The sequence below is a fragment of the Eretmochelys imbricata genome, chromosome 3, assembly GCF_965152235.1.
Source record: "Eretmochelys imbricata isolate rEreImb1 chromosome 3, rEreImb1.hap1, whole genome shotgun sequence".
In the NCBI taxonomy this organism is placed as follows: domain Eukaryota; kingdom Metazoa; phylum Chordata; order Testudines; family Cheloniidae; genus Eretmochelys; species Eretmochelys imbricata.
Window position 1 is genome coordinate 177,821,882 of NC_135574.1, and position 19,005 is coordinate 177,840,886.

Consider the following 19,005-nt stretch of genomic DNA (forward strand, 5'->3'; position numbering starts at 1 on the left):
TTTCTTGGCCTCTTTGCCTTAAATACCAAAAAAGACTTATCCAAGTGCTTAACTTTAAGCATTCACTTCAGTGGGACTACCGGTGCTCAATATGACGTACTTGGTTAAGTCTGTGCAGGATCAAGTCTTAAGTGATAACCCTAGTTAGTGGTGATTTTTGTGATGCAAATGCCTGGCCATTAGCTATGAGACTAAAGCCATCAACTCATATCATATAGGTCACCATGAAAAAATCAGATGGAAGTAACTTAGTCAATATTGATCCTGGCTGGGATTGGACAAAAGATCTATGAAAGACTATATATCTCTAAATCCCTTATCTTGAGCTGCCCAGACATCATTATGGAAAGTTTTTAATCAGACTTGGCTGGGTACATTTTATAAGGCAAAATACATTTATTTTAGAACACTTGCTACAGCATTAACTAATTATTACAAATAATACAAGAGAAGTTTACAATTCATAGCATATAGGATATACTACTGAATGTTGCTGTGATCCTGTTTAAAGATTACTTAAAGTAGTTAAACATTTTTAATTATGTCACAGTGAAATGTAAATTGTTTTTAATTGTTTGTTTTTTAATCTATATAAATCAAATATTTTATTGGGCAAAGACTAGGTTCTTTATGATCATGTCTTACAAATTTCACTGTGCACTAGAATTTTCTGATTTTGTATATTTTTATTGATTTTTTTATACTTCCTTCTAAGTAAATTGTATACAGATTGGCAATGTTGGTAAAGATTCACATTGTGAAATTTCTGATACAGTAACTGACAGCCCTACATTATGTAAAAGGGGTATTTTTATACTTTACTAAGAAGCAGACATAAAAAAAGTGCTATCATGCTATTGCACGGAGGCACAGAAATTACTATGCAGCTGAAGCATTATAATTTTGTGCTTAAAGATTTCTTCCTCCATTAGTATCTCGTGCTAAATCCTGAGAAATCAAGCCTGGAGATCTCCTTCTCATTAAAAAAGTTGGTTCGGTCTATGCGAGAACTGGGACTTCCAACTTTACTCAGCCAGGCCTTCCTGAAAAACAAAATAAAAATAAAAGTATGTTAGAATAAAATGAACTGCACGAGTGGCATTTGCTCTTCTGTTGTGCTTTCTATTTAAAGGGCTTATGAAGTTCAGCTTTTCAATGCGGAAATTAGTCCTGATAAATGGTTTCCAAATATGTTGTTATCTCCCTCAGCTGTTTTTCCCCTTTTCTCTTTACAAGTAAGATAAAACTATTTAAATAGTAAATAAAATTGTCAGTGTTTCAAAATACATTGTAGAATATTACATACAATTAAATCTAGACTCTGAACAAAATTTCAGCTGAAGTAGGCTCCTTAAGGGTGTATTATTAAAATGACAGGTTTCGGAGAGCAGCCGTGTTAGTTTGTATCCGCAAAAAGAAAACGAGGACTTGTGGCACCTTAGAGACTAACAAATTTATTTGAGCATAAGCTGAAGTGAGCTGTAGCTCACGAAAGCTTATGCTCAGATAAATTTGTTAGTCTCTAAGGTGCCACAAGTACTCCTTTTCTTATTAAAATGAGTACTCAGTTTTACCTATTTTAATTATGTCATTCATTATAATAGTATGTGTTTACAAAGTTAATAAAGTACTCATTGCAAGCACCCGAGGACTATATATCATTAAAAAAAACAGTAACAAGAAAGGATTATAATACCCTGGAATGTTTGAGTGGGTCAGAGAAACCTTAAATCAAACAGCATACAAACTACATTAAGAGAACATTATTGAGTTGCAAAGTCAAGTATTAAAAAGTTAGGAAATGCCAGAATTTAGGCTGTCTGTGCAACATTAATTCTGCCCTTGCATGCATGTGCGTAATGAACAGTCTTTAATTACATAAACACATTGTTTTTCCTCCAAATGACACTGAAATTAATAGGACTACTCCTGGAGTAAGGTACTACTCGGCATGAGTAAGAGTGGCAGAATCTGGCCTTTAGTTAATTCTTTGTTCCAGATAAGAATGAGCAAACCTTTCCAAATTTCTGTTTTCACAATACACTGTACAAATATGGTGCAGAAAAGTTTTTCTAAATTATCATCCTTCTCAGCATCACTCACAGTAAATGGATCTGAAATGATTTATCAACACTTAAACTTCCTAAGGGTTTAATTTATCTTATTTATTTGAGAGAATAAAATTTGTTAAAGTATTTTTATTTGTTTGTTTGGTTGTTTTTTTTTACCTTGCCATGAGGTACCTTTGACACTGCATGCCATATTCTTCATAATGATATTCTTATAATATGATTATAGCATAATTATGATGCACTTTATGCAAAACAGATCACATGAGATGTCATTGGAAAAGTTATTATTCACTGAATATTTTTATCCTATTTGTATGCATGTATCATTTTTCTATCTGAAGTTATGAATATTGACTATGTATCTGTATTTCAAATGTAGTTACCGTTGGGTAATGCTCACTAGGCAAGATGTTTTCAGTCTAGCTAGCTGGTTGGGAAAGGCCTATTCAGGGTAACGAGCCATTAGGGAAAATGACAGGCCTTAGGAGAAGCTTATGCCCCACCTGGTAAGCCTTCCTGAGAGTACTCCAGACAGCCTGTAAGTAATGGCTGCTATGACTCCACAAGGTCATGTGACGAGGCCACATGACTCTGGACATTTTGGGGTGTCAGTGTTTTTCTACAAACTGAGTTTGGGACAAAGGGTTCCTGCCATATGCTAAAGCTATATGAGGCAGGGAGTGACATCATCTGTTGCTCTTCACTCCCCCACAAGAAGACTCCTGGAAATACCTGAGGAATAAAGACTGAACTGGGGAAGTGCTGGACCCAGGCTGAAGGGATCTCTAGCTTGCATATGAAAAGCCTGAGGATTCCAAGCTGTAAAAAAAGTACAGCTTGTTCCTTAAGAATCTGCAAGCCTGCTTGTACCCGAGCAGTCAGGGTGAGAAACTGCTAATTCATATCCAATCTATCTAGTATGTTAAGTTTAGTCTGCATTTTTTGTTTATTTGCTAGGTAATCTGCTTTGATCTGTTTGATATCACTTATAATCAATTAAAATCTATCTTTTTGGAATTAATAAACTTATTTTATGCTTTAATCGAAACCAGTAAATTTGGAGTGAAGTGCTTGGGAGTCTTAGCTTAGGGGCCTGTTGCATTTCATCTCCACATTGAGGGAGGGATGAACTCTATGAGCTCATGCTGTGCAGTTCCCTGTGCAGTGCAAGATGGTATAATTTTGGGGTTTATACTCCAGTGGCGGGCTGCGTACCTGGGTTATCTTGGCTGTAGCCTCTCTACTGTTGGTTCATGCAGTGTCTGGTCAGAGAGCCTGCATGTAACTGCTGCTGGGTGTGTCCCTGCCTGTGTGAATGCTGGTGGAAGTGTAGGACTGGGAGTGGGTCTGCAGCTTGTCACAGCAGCACAGTGTGAGAGGGAGCCCAGGCTGGTGGGTCACAGGGCTCAGTGGTACCCCAGTTCCAGGTGGCACCCATCCAGGGGGGAACCCGTCACAGTACCAGTTACAGCAAACTCTTGTAAAGTGTAAGCTGGCTTCAGCCAGAGCTTCAGGCTACACATTGTATAATATTGTGATTTTTGTCTAAAAATGAATACCTCTGCTCCACAAAATACAGTACATCCTGTGTGTGCACTAACAGGATATAAAGATAGGTGATTGACTATTTTTTAGGAACTTACAGATATGAAAATAATGCAAATAACTGATGTGAGATTTAATAATCATGTTGGGTTTTACTACTAGAATGGCTCTACAAAGATCAAATAATTTCTCAAGATTCTAGATCATAATACAATCTACTAAAGCAAATGCAATAACAAAGTAGAATTCATTTTCTGTGTACTGCATCTAAAGAGGAATGCATTTTACATACATTTTTATTCATGACTAAGACTGTCTTAATCAAGTAATTGTTCACTTAACAAAGCAGTTAAAATATAAGATTTTATTCAATTCAATATGAATTTGAAGAGCTAAAGCAATTAAATTGTTGATTAGTTTTACTGAAAGTTACACTCAGCATTACACAAATAAAATATTCTTGCACTGAGACCAGGGCCAGCTCCAGCCTTTTTGCCGCCCCAAGCAGCGAAGGAAAAAAAACAAAACAAAACAAAAAGATTCATTGAGCTGCTGCCGAAGTGCCACCGAAGAGGAAGAGAGGGACTGCAGGGCCCACCGCCGAATTGCCACTGAAGACGCAGACGTGCCGCCCCGATGACGGACGGAGTGCCGCCCCTTTCTATGGGCCTCCCTAGGCACCTGCTTCCTTCACTGGTGCCTGGAGCCGGCCCTGACTGAGACTTATCTTGATATCTCCACCACGAGAACCACAAATCCATGGAGGCTTTAGACCTTGAACCAGCGCATGAAATACACCTGGGACATAGGCCACGTTTTATTATAGCCCTATCAAGAACCTGGGAAAAGTGTTGATAGGAGATCTTTTTATGTTGAATTTCTGACAATTCAATGTAATATCTGAAAGTGCCTCAGAGACCTTTGCTGGCTGTATGGAACAAGAAAGGAGTTTTCTATTACTTGTATTACAGCTGCAGAAACAATTCAGTGTTGCCACTAAAATGGTTAAATAAAAGCTTGTATTAATGGCCTGGCCCTGGACAACTAAACGTTATCCTTGCGGGCTAGTGTACAGATTCCTGGTTAGTGAGGAATCTCTAGTTCTAAAGGTTAGTTATGAAAGCAAATATGTGCCTAGAGCTCAAGTGTTTTGAGATATAACTTTAGGAGCTGTAAGAATGCACTTGGTGGGTTAGTGAAGCATGCATCCAAGATAGAAACGCCCTTATAGGAAGGCTCAAGCGAGGCTAAGTGGAAAGGGAAAGGTCCCTTACAAAATACCACACAGAACTAGAGAGGAGTATGTGTGTTCAGAAGGAACTGTCTGTGAGGACACAAGCCTTGATTTGGTCTATAACTGTTTATTGTAGATCAAATTAATATCCAATCTCTACTAAATGTTTACACAGATTTAGACCCAAAAGAGATTGTTCCCAAGGAGCTATGTGGGTTGTTAGTTGTGTGACTCCAGTGTGGTCACAACTTCTTCACACTGCCACCCTGCATAAACCTTGAAAAATTTACTTTGAACCAGTGCTTATAATGCATAGGTTTTGGTGTCCAGAGGAGGACTCTGTAGGACCTTCCTATCTGCTATGCTTCATTTAAAAATCCAGTGGTATTGTTAGTTATTTTTTTGAAAATAACCATTTGTTCTTTCAGCTCTTTACCATGCCACCTAGCTTTAATTAAAATTCACAAAAATCTAGGGAACGGACCCTGGGAATCCGTACAATTGTCAGACATATGAAGTGTACAGAATCTTTGATTTTATTTTTTTAAGACCTTCTTCAAACCCTTTATATGTAACTATAATACATAGTATAATATCATGTATTCATTTGTAAATCAGTTTTGACTAGTATCAAAGTGCTTTGTAGAAAGACACACAGTAATGCAAATGTGTAGCAAGAATAATAGAATAAGGTGTGTGTGTGGGGTGGGGGGAGGGGAATATTTTCAAAGGGACTTTAAAAATGGAAAGAGAATTGATAACATGTATAGTTTGGTGAATTGCTGGAGCTCATGGCCAGTCTGATTGGGCAAGAAGCAGCGCACATGGGTCTGGTTATTAATGCAGATAAAACTAAGTCCCTGGTTATTACTATCACAGTCTCCAACTCCAGATTACAACCAGCTCAGTATTAACCTATCCAGATGGAATAGTGAGCAGATGGCAACTGTCAAATACTAGGGCAGCATCAAAGATGAGTGCTGGAGGATACCTGAAAAACGTGGACACTTGTGTAGCAGCAGCTGCTGCCATGCTTTAGCCCTTTCAGTGGCCTCTGTGGCAATTATAACATCAAACTTGCTATGAAGCTGCAGATCTATAGAGCCATGGTTACACCACCGTTATTGTATGGCAGTGAAAAAGGAAGGCTGAGGAGTGGCCACTTGGTGTTTACAATTCTCATAGTCTTTGTCAGCTGCTCCATATTAAGTGACAGGACAAGATTCACAATGAGGTTGTTCATAGCTAAACCCACCAACCATCTCCATCATCACTGCTTTGGTTTTAGCAACTTTCTTGATATGGACATGTCACATTTAGTAGGATGGAAAACCAATGAATTAAAATGTGTTTACCAAGGAATACTGCTACATAGCCAGCGATCACGTGGTCACCAAAAGCTTCAGTGGATTCCAGTAAGATCACGAATTATGAACATTATGACCCCAAAACCTCTTTATGACCATTGCCAAGGGGGTTACAGGAAAATCCAGATTGTGTTATGTACTCTCTGGTTCACCAAAGAACGTCATATGAGTCCTCAAATGAAAGCTAGTGTCACACTGGTTATTAGTATCATTGTGAAATTTATGTACAAATACCATGTATTATGTCCCAAATTGATGGCAATAGAAGAGGTTTTAGAACAAATTGATAAACTGAGCCGTAATAAGTCACAAGGACCTGATGGTATTCACCCAAGAATTCTGAAGGAACTCAAATATAAAATTGCAGAATTACTATTGGTAATATGTTTCAGAGTGATAGCCGTGTTAGTCTGTATCAGCAAAAAGAACGAGGAGTACTTGTGGCATCTTAGAGACTAACAAATTTATTTGGGTATAGTCTTTCGTGGGCTAAAACCCACTTCATCAGATGCATGCAGTGGAAAATACAGTAGGAAGATATATATATACACACAGAGAGAACATGAAAAAATGGGTGTTGCCATACCAACTATAACGAGACTAATCAATTAAGGTGGTATGATAATAGCCCACCTTAATTGATTAGTCTCGTTATTATTGGTATGGCAACACCCATTTTTTCATGTTCTGTGTGTGTGTATATATATCTTCCTACTGTATTTTCCATTGCATGCATCCCATGAAGTGGGTTTTAGCCCACGAAAGCTTATGCCCAAATAAATTTGTTAGTCTCTAAGGTGCCACAAGTACTCCTCGTTCTTATTGGTAATATGTAATCTATCACTGAAATCAGCATCTGTACCAGATGACTTTGGAAGGTAGTTAATGTAATGCCAATTTTTCAAAATGGCTCCAGAAGAGATCCTGGCAGTTACAAGCCAGTGAGCCTAACTTCAGTACTGGAGACATTGGTTGAAATTATAGTAAAGAACAGAAATACAGATAATCATGATTTGATGGGGGAAGACTCAACACAGTTTCTATAATGAGAAGTCATACCTCATTAATTTATTAAAATTTTTTGAGGCAGTCAGCAAGCATGTGGATAAGGTGATCACTGTATTGACTGGTACTTGGATTTTCAGAAAGCCTTTGCCATCATCACAGACTCTTGAAGAAACTAAGTAGCCATGGGATAACAGGGAAGGTCCTCTCATGGATCAGTAAGTGGTTGAAACATAGGAAACAAAGATTAGCAATAAATGATCAGCTTTCACAATGGAGACAGGGGAACGCTGGGGTTCTGTACTGGGGCCTGTGCTATTCAACGTATTCATTAATGAACTGGAAAAGAGGATGGCAGTTAAATCCTAGTGAGGAAAATAGAAAGGAGCATAAACTCTGGCAAGTGAAGAGCAAAAATATGAGGAAGGCCAAAAAAGAATTTGAAGAACAGCTAGCCAAAGACCAAAAATAATAGCAAATTTCTGTTTAAGTACACCAGAAGCAGGAAGCCTGCTAAACAATCAGTGGGGCCTCTGTCTAATTGAGATGCTAAAGGAGCACTTATGGGCGGTGCGTGAATTGCCGGCTGGGGGAGGCTAGCCCTCAGCCCCACCCCTTCTGCCCTAGACTCTGCCCCTTCTGCGCCCCTGCCGGGCACAGCCTTCCCCAGCCTCTGATACCCACCGCTCATGGGAACACTAAGGATAATAAGGTCATTGCGGAGAAACTAAATGAATTCTTTGTATCAGTCTTAATGGCTGAGGATGTGAGAGAGATTCTCAAACTGGAGCCATTCTTTTTAGGTGACAAATCTGAGGAATTGTCCCAGATTGAGGTGTCATTAGAGGAGATTTTGGAACAAATTGATAAACTAAACAGTAATAAGTCACCGGGACCCAGATGCTATTCATCAAGAGTTCTGAAGGAACTCAAATGTGAAATTGCAGAACTAATAACTGTAATTTGTAACCTATCATTTAAATCCGCTTCTGTAGCAAATGACTGGAGGATAGCTAATGTGATGCCTATTTTTAAAAAGGGCTCCAGAGGTGACCCTGGCAATTACAGGCCAGTAAGCCTGACTTCAGTACCGGGCAAACAGGTTGAAACTATAGTAAAGAACAAAATTGTCAGACCCATAGATGAATGTAATTTGTTGAGGAAGAGTCAACATGATTTTTTTAAAGGGAAATCGTGCCTCACCAATCTACTAGAATTCTTTGAGGGCATCAACAAGCATGTGGACAAGGGGGATCCATTGGCTATAGTGTATTTAAGATTTTCAGAAAGTCTTTGAAAGGTCCCTCACCAAAGGCTCTTAAGGAAAGTAAGCTGTCCTGGGATAAGAGGGAAGGTCCTCTCATGGATTGGTAACTGGCTAAAAGATAGGAAACAAATGGTAGGAATAAATGGTCAGTTTTCAGAATGGAGAGAGGTAAATAGTAGTGTTTCACAAGGGTCTGTTCTGGGACCAGTCCTATTCAACATATTCATAAATGATCTGGAAAAAGGGGTAAACGGTGAGGTGGCAAAATTAGCACATGATACAAAATTACTCAAGATAGTTAAGTCCATGGTAGACTGCGAAGAGCTACAAAGGGATCTCACAAAACTGGGTGACTAGGCAACAAAATAGCAGATGAAATTCAATGTTGATAAATGCAAAGTAATGCACATTGGAAAACATAATCCCAACTATACATATAAGATGGTGGTGGGGTTTTTTTTTCTAAATTAGCTGTTACCACTCAAGAAAGAGATCTTGGAGTCACTGTAGATAGTAATCTGAAAACATCCACTCAGTGTGCAGCGGCAGCCAAAAAGCTAACAATGTTGGGAATCATTAAGAAAGGGATAGATAATAAGGCAGAAAATATCATATTGCCTCTATATAAATCAGTGGTACACCCACATCTTGAATACTGCATGCAAATGTGGTCGTCTCTTCTCAAAAAAGATATATTGGAATTGGAAAAGGTTCAGAAAAGGGCAACACAAATTATTAGGGGTATGGAAGAGCTTTCGTACATTTTCATAGATACTAAAGTCAGAAGGGACCATTATGATCATCTAGTCCGACCTCCTGCACAACGCAGGCCACAGAATCTCACCCACCCACTCCTGCGAAAAACCTCTCACCTATGTCTGAGCTATTGAAGTCCTCAAATTGTAGTTTAAAGACTTCAAGGAGTACAAGGAGAGATTAATAAGATTGGGAATTTTCATCTTGGAAAAGAAATGACTAAGGGGGAATATGATGGAGGTCTATAAAATCATGACGGGTTTGGAGAAAATAAATAAGGAAGCGTTATTTACCCTTTCTCAAAACACAAGAACTAGGGCATCACCAAATGAAATGAATAGGCAGCAGGTTTAAAACAAACAAAAGGAAGTATCTCTTCACACAACGCACCGTCAACGTGTGGAACTCTTTGTCAGAGGATGTTGTGAAGGCCAAGATTATAACGGGGTTCAAAAAAGAACTAGATAAATTCATGGAGGATAGGTCCATCAATGGCTATTAGCCAGGATGGACAGGGATAGTGCCCCTAGTCTCTGTTTGCCAGAAGCTGGGAATGGGCAACAGGGGATGGATCACTTGATGATTACCTGTTCTGTTCATTCCCTCTGGGGCACCTGATATTGGCCACTGTTGGAAAACAGGATACTGGGCTAGATGGACCCTGACACAGTATGGCTGTTCTTATATTGATACGATGAACAGTGAAGGCGCAAAGTTTGCAGACAATAGACAAATTTTCAAGATAGCAGTGGAGTGAAACTTTAGACATCTGTCCCTGGCATGTAGTTAATGCACAGAATCATGATTTGCAATAAGATAATGGAATTGATGTATGTTATTAGTGTGTTGTTAGAACTCAGTTTGTACTAGAACACTGATCCAAAGGCAATATCTCCAAGGTATGGCAATGGGTTATGTAGCCTTTTATATCTAAGTCTCTGGTTCAAGTCCAGGCTAGATCAGTAAGGGCTCATGGCTGATCCGTGGCCCATGTGAGAGGAGTTGGTGGTGTCCACATAACAAAAAAGAACACTACTGGCGGACTCAGAGGCATACAGTATGGAGGTCGAACTTCCCTCTTATGCCTTTAGGTGGGCTTCTGGAAATGGTTTGAAACATGCTTATGGAGTGGTAGGAGTTGTGATATTGGGGACTGCCTGCAAGCACGCTGCCCAGACACAGAGTCTGGGCAGCATGCTATGCATAGGCACTGACTCCGTGGGGACAAATTAGCGGGTGCTCCGCACCTACCAGTAGCCAAGCTCCTCTCTCCTCACCTCCTTCCCCCAACAGCGCGCCACATCCCTGCTCCTCTCCCTCCCTCCCAGTGCTTCCTGCCCCCACACCACCTAACAGCTGTTTAGAGGAGCTTAGGACTTTCCAGGAGGGAGGGGGAGGAGTGGGAACACAGCACGCTCAGGGGAGGAGATGGAGAAGAGGCAGGGCAGGGGCAGGGACTTGGAGGAAAGGCGTTGGAATGGGGGCAGGAAGGGGGCAGGGCTGGGGTGAGAAAAGGCAGGGTGGGGTGGGGACTTTGGGGAAGGGGTGGAATGGGGGTGGGGTGAGGACGGTGCCAGGGTGGGGCCAGAGGCCGGGTAGGGGCGGGACCAGGGGGTGGGGTCAAGCACCCACAGGGCAGAGGGGAAGTCAGCGCCCATGATGCTATGAACCTCTTAGTGTCATGCACAGCCAATTGGAACCAGACATAGAATAAAGCAAAGCTCTTGCAAGCACTTTAAACACTGAGTGATCAATGAACACTGCAGGAGGGGGGAACATTTACATTTCAGCTGCATGTTTTGTACTTGCTCCAGGGACAAAGGGCTTCTCCAGGGCTTGCAGCCTAGCATCTTTCAGGAATCCTATGGTCACTTACAATTAAAAAGAAAATGAATCTATCAAATGTGGGAGAGGTTGTGGGCAGGTAAAATTTCAGATATATACATAGTGTATCTGTCCCATGATGAAACAAGCATGAAGGCATTTCCATACCCAGACTGATTTTTACAGTATTTACAGTATTTAACCATATTTGTCTCTCCCCCTCCCCCACCATCAGTACTGGCGGTTCCTGTTGCTGGCTGGATCACGGCTCGTCAGGCACCCACCCACAAGCGGTGAGTGGGGGGTGGTCCAGTGGCCGATGATGGGGGTGGGTGTGCAAGGCTGATGGTGGGGTGAAGTTGCAGCACGCAGGGCCTGCTGCTCCCCCTGCTGGTCCATGAGTGCAGCCCCTGCTGCATGCCAGCTCTCGGCCACCAGGGCCCCACCCCCCATCCCATTTCCGGCTGGCACCGGCTGCACACTGCAAGCTGCGGTGGCTGATGAGTGCAGGCAGGCGCCAGGTGGCAGCTGGCTACATGTCATCTCTGCTGCCCTTTACGTGCTTCTCCACTCGCTGTCCTCTCCCTGCTTTGCCCCTTCACCCTCCAGCCCCGCTGCTCCTCCATATCCCCCCCGGCAGGACGCATCCCACTCCCAGCACTGTGCAGAGAACCAGCTCCTGATTGGAGCGCTGAGCTCACCAGCAGCCTGGCTGGCAGGCTCCTCCCTTCCCCCACTGCCTCAGGCTGGGCTGGTGCCTCAGAAAGCCCAAGACACTCTGGCTCGGGGCGCTGGCCAGGAGGAGCCGAGCCCTGCATATGCCAAAGCCCCCCACAGCGCTAGCACGGGGAAGCCTCTCCACCCCTCAGCTAAGCTCTGGAGTGGTGGTGGGGAAGCAATTTCCAGCCTGTTTGTGCCCTTCACAGCAGCCCCCGAGGGAGGGACTTAGCACCCTCTTCACCCCATGCCCAACCCTGGGTCCTGCACCCAGGAAGCGTGGGGTTGCTCTGTCCTGTCCTCTAGGCACCCTACCCTGCTGAGTCACCTCTCTGGCTGGGTTCACTGAAGCCCCTGCAGTCAGGTTCCCTGGGCCCTAGTGCACAATGCATCCTTAGGGCTTAACCCCTTCCTGCCTGCACTGTAGTTGGGGGACAGGAGGCGGCTGGATTATGTTGGTGGCCAGCAGCAGCCTGGAGGTGTTAGCTGCCTTTCAACACTGTGCGGGCAAGAAGGAAAAAGCTGCTTCCAGCCATGGGGGTGGGGGGAGAAGAGATGAGCTCTGCAAAGACACGGGCCAGGTCATTCCCCCGCCCCTTTGGCTGGAAGCAGCTCCCATCCCTTCCCTCCCATACAGTGCCGAAAGGCTGCTGCTGGCCACATTCTGGTGTGAACCCTGAAGGAAATCTGGGGAGGGAGGGCATGTGACCCTGCATGGCCCCCCCTCGCCACGTGTTGCCTCGGGAAGACACGGTGCTAGGTACCAGGAGAGGCAAGTCTGGACCGGTGGCCCAGCCAGGCATGAAGGGCTGAGAGCACCCGGCAGGGAGGGTCGGGTCAGTCGATCACCACTCCCCGTGTGAGAGAGGTGTATGGGAGTGTGTGTGTGTGTCCTCTCTCCATGTGAACCTTAAAGATAAGAAGGTAAATAAAAAGAATCCAACTACTCAGTATTTCTTTCTCAGTCAACCTGATGTTAATTTGAACGTTTTTTGAACGGTTTTTGAATGTTAATTTGAATGTTTTTACTGCATAGTTCTGATGGATTGCCATTGAATTCACTTAAATATGAGTAATTTTACCAGGTGTCCCATATTCAGAATGAAAATATGGTCACCCCAGTTAAATGAAATGGAACCAGGTTTCGAAGGTGATCTAAGCACAAAGGTTTGGGGACTCCAGGCTTTAGAAAGGGCTACCTAGGTGTGATTGCCTCTTTCATGTTAACATGGGTGGCGGGTGAACCCCCACCTTGGGTAGGCTAGCCAGCTGACCACGTCCCTTTTGCCCAAGGGCCTGCCCCCCACATGTCAGAGCCCCAAACCGTGCCCCCCCATAACAGGAAGACCCCTAAAGGCCCTCTGGCAACTGGAGGAGCCCCGACCTCCCTACTCCAGCCACGACAGGTGCCCCTCCCCTTGCCCCCAAGCACCAGTCCGGTCCCAGCCACACCGAGCCAAGCCACCACCACCACCACCACCACCCTGAGTTGCCGGCTCCCCTGAGACTGGCCGAACCGAGCCACCTCACTCCCCTGCCAGACTCTCCCATCCACCGCTGGCTCCCCGCGTTCCTTCCTCACTTCCCCGCCCCCCGGGGAGGAGGGACCCAGCGAGCAATGGCGGGCAGGCAATAGCAGCAGCCAGTTGGGGCCTCGGGGAAGGGGCAGGGCCACAACAGCCCAGGTGTCTGGCGGTGGGTCCACGGCTTAGCCTTCCCTGGTCTATTGTACCTGCTGCCCATGCATGTTAACTACAGTGTTGTTTACTAGCACAACAGTGTAACAAGAGGTAGATATGCACTTTATATAGAATGAGAAATAGAATCTGAAAAAGGGAACACTGAGCTGTTAAACTTTACTGTTTTCAATTAGCAAGGAGAGAATATTTGAGATTGCATTTTGAAGATTGTATTTTTAAGTGAAGGAGTACTTGTGGCACCTTAGAGACTAACCAATTTATTTGAGCATGAGCTTTCGTGAGCTACAGCTCACTTCATCAGATGTATACCATGGAAACTGCAGCAGACTTTATATATACACAGAGAATATGAAACAATACCTCCTCCCACCCCACTGTCCTGCTGGTAATCCCAGTGGGGTGGGAGGAGGTATTGTTTCATATTCTCTGTGTATATATAAAGTCTGCTGCAGTTTCCACGGTATACATCTGATGAAGTGAGCTGTAGCTCACGAAAGCTCATGCTCAAATAAATTGGTTAGTCTCTAAGGTGCCACAAGTACTCCTTTTCTTTTTGCGAATACAGACTAACACGGCTGCTACTCTGAAACCATTTTTAAGTGAGTGAGTAAACCAACATTTCAAACATTTAAGTACTCCTATAGTGTTGTCTTAATAGAAAACACTATTGCCAACCTCAAGCCTTCAAAATTCATGACTCAGACCCCCACGTCATGAGATTGGTTTTAAATAATGAGACTTTACAAATAATAAATGTGGGGTTCTTTTTCTTTGCTTTCTGGTTTCCGAGTCTTTAGGATGCACTTGCTTCATGTTTGCAGGCTTTTCTCCACACTTATGAGGGCTAGAAACTTACTTTTATTTTAAATGAGAGTGGACATTCTCCTTTCATCAATAGTCTCCAGGAACTTGGGTTTAAAAGAAAAAATTTGGGGGACTCTCACAATAAAACAGGGACAGTTAGCAACACTATGATAAGCTTTTTTTTTTAATATGAACATTATGTGTGCATGTCCGCGCACCCACACAGAGAATAAGGCAGGACCAGAAGATGTTATGAGACCATCACATAAATTGAGTATTAACATTTACAAAAATATCTGCATAACAGCTTTTGGTAAAGTTAACATGCTAGAGATGTTAACCCCATCTATAGTACAATTCAAACTAGGTCAGAGAGGACCAGGTTTTTAAACACAATTCTTGCCTGCAAGCATGGGCAGTGGGTATAATAGGCCAGGAGAGGTTCTGCCTCGCCTGGCCCTTGCCGCCGGACACCCGGTTGCAGGTTTGGTGGGGGACGTTTTTGTTTTATTATGCTTCATGCAGGTTCTGGGGCAGCTGAGGAGGCAGTATGTGCTATTCAGCTTCCTGAGTTCATCAGTAATCAACCAGGACTCCAGAGAGACGGCTGATGAACCCAGGAAGCTGAGTAACACATACTGCCTGCTCAGCTGCCCCGGAACCTGCATGGGGCGCATCAAAAGCTCAAGTTCTTCTTCGGGGAGAGAGGCTGTCATGCTGCAGCTTTTCCTGAGCGGCTTGGGTTCTATGAAGGGGTGGAGAAGGGAGGCGTGGCGTGGCTGCGTCTGGCCAAGGGCTCCTTCAGTCAGGTGGAGGGGGCGGGGGCACTCGGGGCTCCTCTTGCTGAGGGGGGAGTGCTTGGGGCTCTGGTCCGGGGAGATGCAGGCAGAAGGGGCAGATCTGGGGGCTCCACCTGCCTGAAGGGGGACTCCACCTGTCGCCCATGCCTGTGTAACCCTTCTGCCCGTCAGAGTTGGCAGCAACAAGGGCCGGGTTCAATATCTAAGGGATCCATTCCAATAACACAATGCAAACCGGCTCGAGCCCCCACCCAGTGACCTGGGACAAATATATACCACCCCCACTGGGCGCCTCCAAGAGGCAATACTTCCCCTCTCGCAAGCACATAGTCTGAGTATGGCAAAAAGCCTTTTAATAACAGAGAGAAACAATGTGGCATTATGTTGGGGAAACACCACCAACAGGATTCATAACACAACCCATGAGCAAAAATTGGGGCATGCCCTTTCCTTTTGGTTCTTGAGTCCAGCAACCCCAAATCACCCAAAGTCCCAAAAGTCCAGTGGCCCAAAAGTCTCTGTCCCTGGTCAGGGCAGCCCCAGAGTTCGAAAGTTTATCTGCAGAGCTTTACCTCTCATCCTGGGTGGAGATGGGGGAGGGGGGGAGAGAGAGAGAGAGAGAGAGGTAAGGGGCACCTTACATGATCTGAAGCTGACCGCCCCACAGCTCCATAGGCCTTCGCTTCGCTCCGCCCCACTCCACCCCGCCAGCCGCCCCACGAACTGCTTCGCTCAGCTCGGCGGCCCACAAGCAGTTCCCGCCGTCCCACGAACTGCTCCACCAGCCGGTCCACGAACTGCTCCGCTCCACGTCCCACAAGCAGCTCCCGCTGTCCTATGAACTGCTCCACCAGCCAGTCCACAAGGCACTCCATGCAAACTGCTCCACAATATATCTTCAGGCTCCCCCACTACTTAACACAACGCTCAGTGATTTCAGCTCTTAGGTGAATTCAGCTTGTAGCAGGGGAGCCTCAGTGCTGGTGCACTATTAGCCCAAAGTGAGCTCAGCAGCCTGTAACTAGACTCCTAATGGAATCAAAATTAAATTATTATGATATTCCACAGTAGAGAGAGGAGGAAGTGCAATTACCATGTAAGGCCCTCACCAAGAGGCCCATGCCATCAAGTATTAATACTTGTCCCCAGCCTCTCTCTATTCACAGAATTTTGGAACCCATGTCCCTTGCCTAGCAAGTGCTGCTTAGTTGATGGCGAGTCCCTCCATCAAAACAAAAGGCCCAGTACAGTTCCAAGCACAGTTCCCATAGTCAGGGTAATAACAATTTATTCTTCCTTCCCCAATAACAGAGACACTGGGAATCCCAAAGCAGCCAAAGTGACCTTTTGAGCAGCTATGGGCTCATGCTAGGCGGGGTGGGTGTGCCTATGCAAATGAGATCAGCCCCTGAAGTTCTTTTCCACAACTTGCCACACCTCACCACCAGATGTCAGGGTGGAGCTCATCCTGACTCTGCTTACACCTGCAAGGCACTAATTTAGATTTCCTGGCCAGAAGGGCAGTGCTTCTCATGGGCCTAGACATCTTCACATTTGAGTCAACACCTACACTGAATGCAGCAAGACTGCTGGAGTCTGAGCTGTTACTAGACCAAAGACGCTGCTAAGCCAGCTGCCATGTATTATTTCCTCTGCCTCCTCCACAGATTCTTTAGGTTTTATATAAAGTAGAGCAGAGGAGGCAGGCGCAGTGAAAATCACACATACCAGCTGGGTCAGCAGTAGTGGTGGGTTAAGGATGGGAAATAACTTATAGGCCACACATAAACTGCCCCAAAAGCTATGCTTCAGAGCAATCCTCCGTCTCTCCCTTCCCCTGGCTCAGGGGCATAGGATATTGAGTCTGCTAACAAAAGGGGAATCTGGGGACAAAGCTGAGAGGATCCAGTGTTGGTGTGAAGAAAGTAGCGGGAGGGAGCAAAGCAGTCAGGGACATCTCATGGGAAGTAAACTGGGGAACACAGGCTCTCAAATGCAAAGCATTAGAGAAATCTGGAATGGTTGAGAGGTCCCAAGAGAGAAGCTTGGGGAGAATTATTAATTGCTTGGAGGAGAAGGAGAGCATGCAGAACAGCGTTCAAGGATCTCCAAAATACACTGAGCCTAGCAACTTTATAAAGTGATTTACAAAACTGTGCTCTAAACTGTGTGAACCTGAAGCCTATTGAAGGAGAATGCATCTGTCTACAGAGCCTTTGAAACTAAAGTTCCCTCTACTGCTGCTGCCATGGAAACTGATGCATCCGATCAGTGAAAGTGGGTCAGGGTAATTTTAAATTACCATGCCTACTGTACTGTATTAAAAAAAAATTGTTAGCAACAGAAAATGCTAGGTTGGGATCAAAGGGCATTATGTAAGTGTGTATGTGTATATGGCTATCCAAACATATAGCACATTATACTGTATATATGGAGAAGGGAAGGGGAAGTGGCAGAGAGAGAGAAAGTGTATTACTCCCTGGAGGTGAAATACAATTTTGACACATTTTATCAGGATGACCACACCACTACAAAGCAGAGTCACAAGTCTGGGACTAGGTCACCTTAGTGAGTGAAAGGAAAACAAAAAATACAATCACAACTTGGACCAATTGACAGTCCAAGGAGAGAGGCCAAGAACTGGGTGGGCATGGAAACTGAAGTATGCTCTCATCGGGAGATGGGGTGGGGGGTTCAGTCAGATCTTGCTGCAGTTATGGTTGGCACTTCTCTATAGACTATCCAGTGAGGAATTTTTTGAGGTACAATTTGAAAGTAATGTCAACAACAAGGGCAAATGAGCAGAGTCTTTGACATGGAAAGGATATAAATTAGGTGTGACGTCCTGAGAGTACTGAATAAACAGCAAGATTATACATACCTATTTAGATGTCACATATCTATTTATAATGTTATGAGAAATACGACTTCTATGTGCTCATCACATACTGTATATGTTACGAATACTGAACCAAATTTTCTACTGGTGTCAATTAGCATAGCTTCGTTGGTTTCAATGGAGCTGCATCCATTCACATCAGGAGAGAATGTAGTCCATTACATACACATTCCTTAGAAACCTGCTTCATTAGACACATTTGACCCATATTGAAAGACCATATCTATTAATTCACAATCAAAAGGGAGCAATTTCTCAGCTAGAAGGAACTTTAAACCTGAGAACAACTTGCTCTGTTCTGATATCCACTGCAGAGCCTAAATGTTATTTTTGTAAAGTTTGAACAAAATTGGTTGACCTATTCTTGATATGTGAGCAGAAAAAAAGCATTTTCCCCATATGTTCTCGTCAGAGATTTTGTTCCGCTTTTAACAGCTTCAGCAACAAACTTCAAATTTGGCTTGTTTCACAGATCTCACTGAGATCTTAAAAAGCAAACTACGTCTGCAGAATTAGGTAGTGTTAAAGTGATAATTTTTACACAACGCATAGTCAATCTGTGAAATTCATTACCACAAGAGTTCACTGAGAATGGTAGTGTTTTACAAGCATATTGCACTAGTCTAAATGACTATATGAGGCATCGGGCAACCGAGAATCAGGCCCTAGGAGTGCTTCATGTGCTCTTGCTGCAAAAGTACACTGTTGGGGCTATCAGGAGAAAGAAACTTCCTGTCAGGGTTGTCAACTTTCTAGTCACACAAAACCGAACACCCTAGCCCCACCCCTTCCCCGTGCCCTCCCCCACTCATTACATTCTTCCTCCTTCAGTGGCTCGCTCTCCCCCACCCTCACTCACTTTCACTGGACTGGGGCAGGGGGTTGGGGTACAGGAGGGGATGAGGGCTCCAGATGGGAGTGAGGGCTCTGGGGTGGGGCTGGGGATGAAAGGTTTGGGGTTCAGGAGGGGGCTCCAGGCTGGGACCGAGGGATTCGGAGTGCAGGAGGGGGCTGT

The 19,005-nt window shown here is 44.3% G+C and overlaps 1 protein-coding gene across 2 annotated transcripts in view; it reads right to left on the bottom strand.

Moving 5' to 3' along the window:
* Positions 1-372: 372 nt before the first annotated feature.
* The window catches only part of ACYP2 (acylphosphatase 2), a 125,783-nt gene continuing 107,150 nt past the window's right edge, over positions 373-19,005 (bottom strand). Inside the window, exon 4 of one of the 2 annotated variants that reach the window (XM_077813886.1) lies at positions 373-1,043. In XM_077813886.1, coding sequence (XP_077670012.1) covers positions 929-1,043 — 115 coding nt within the window. In that variant the 3' untranslated portion in view covers positions 373-928. The remainder of the gene's footprint in view (positions 1,044-19,005) is intronic. The other variant, XR_013345741.1, reaches the window with a different exon arrangement.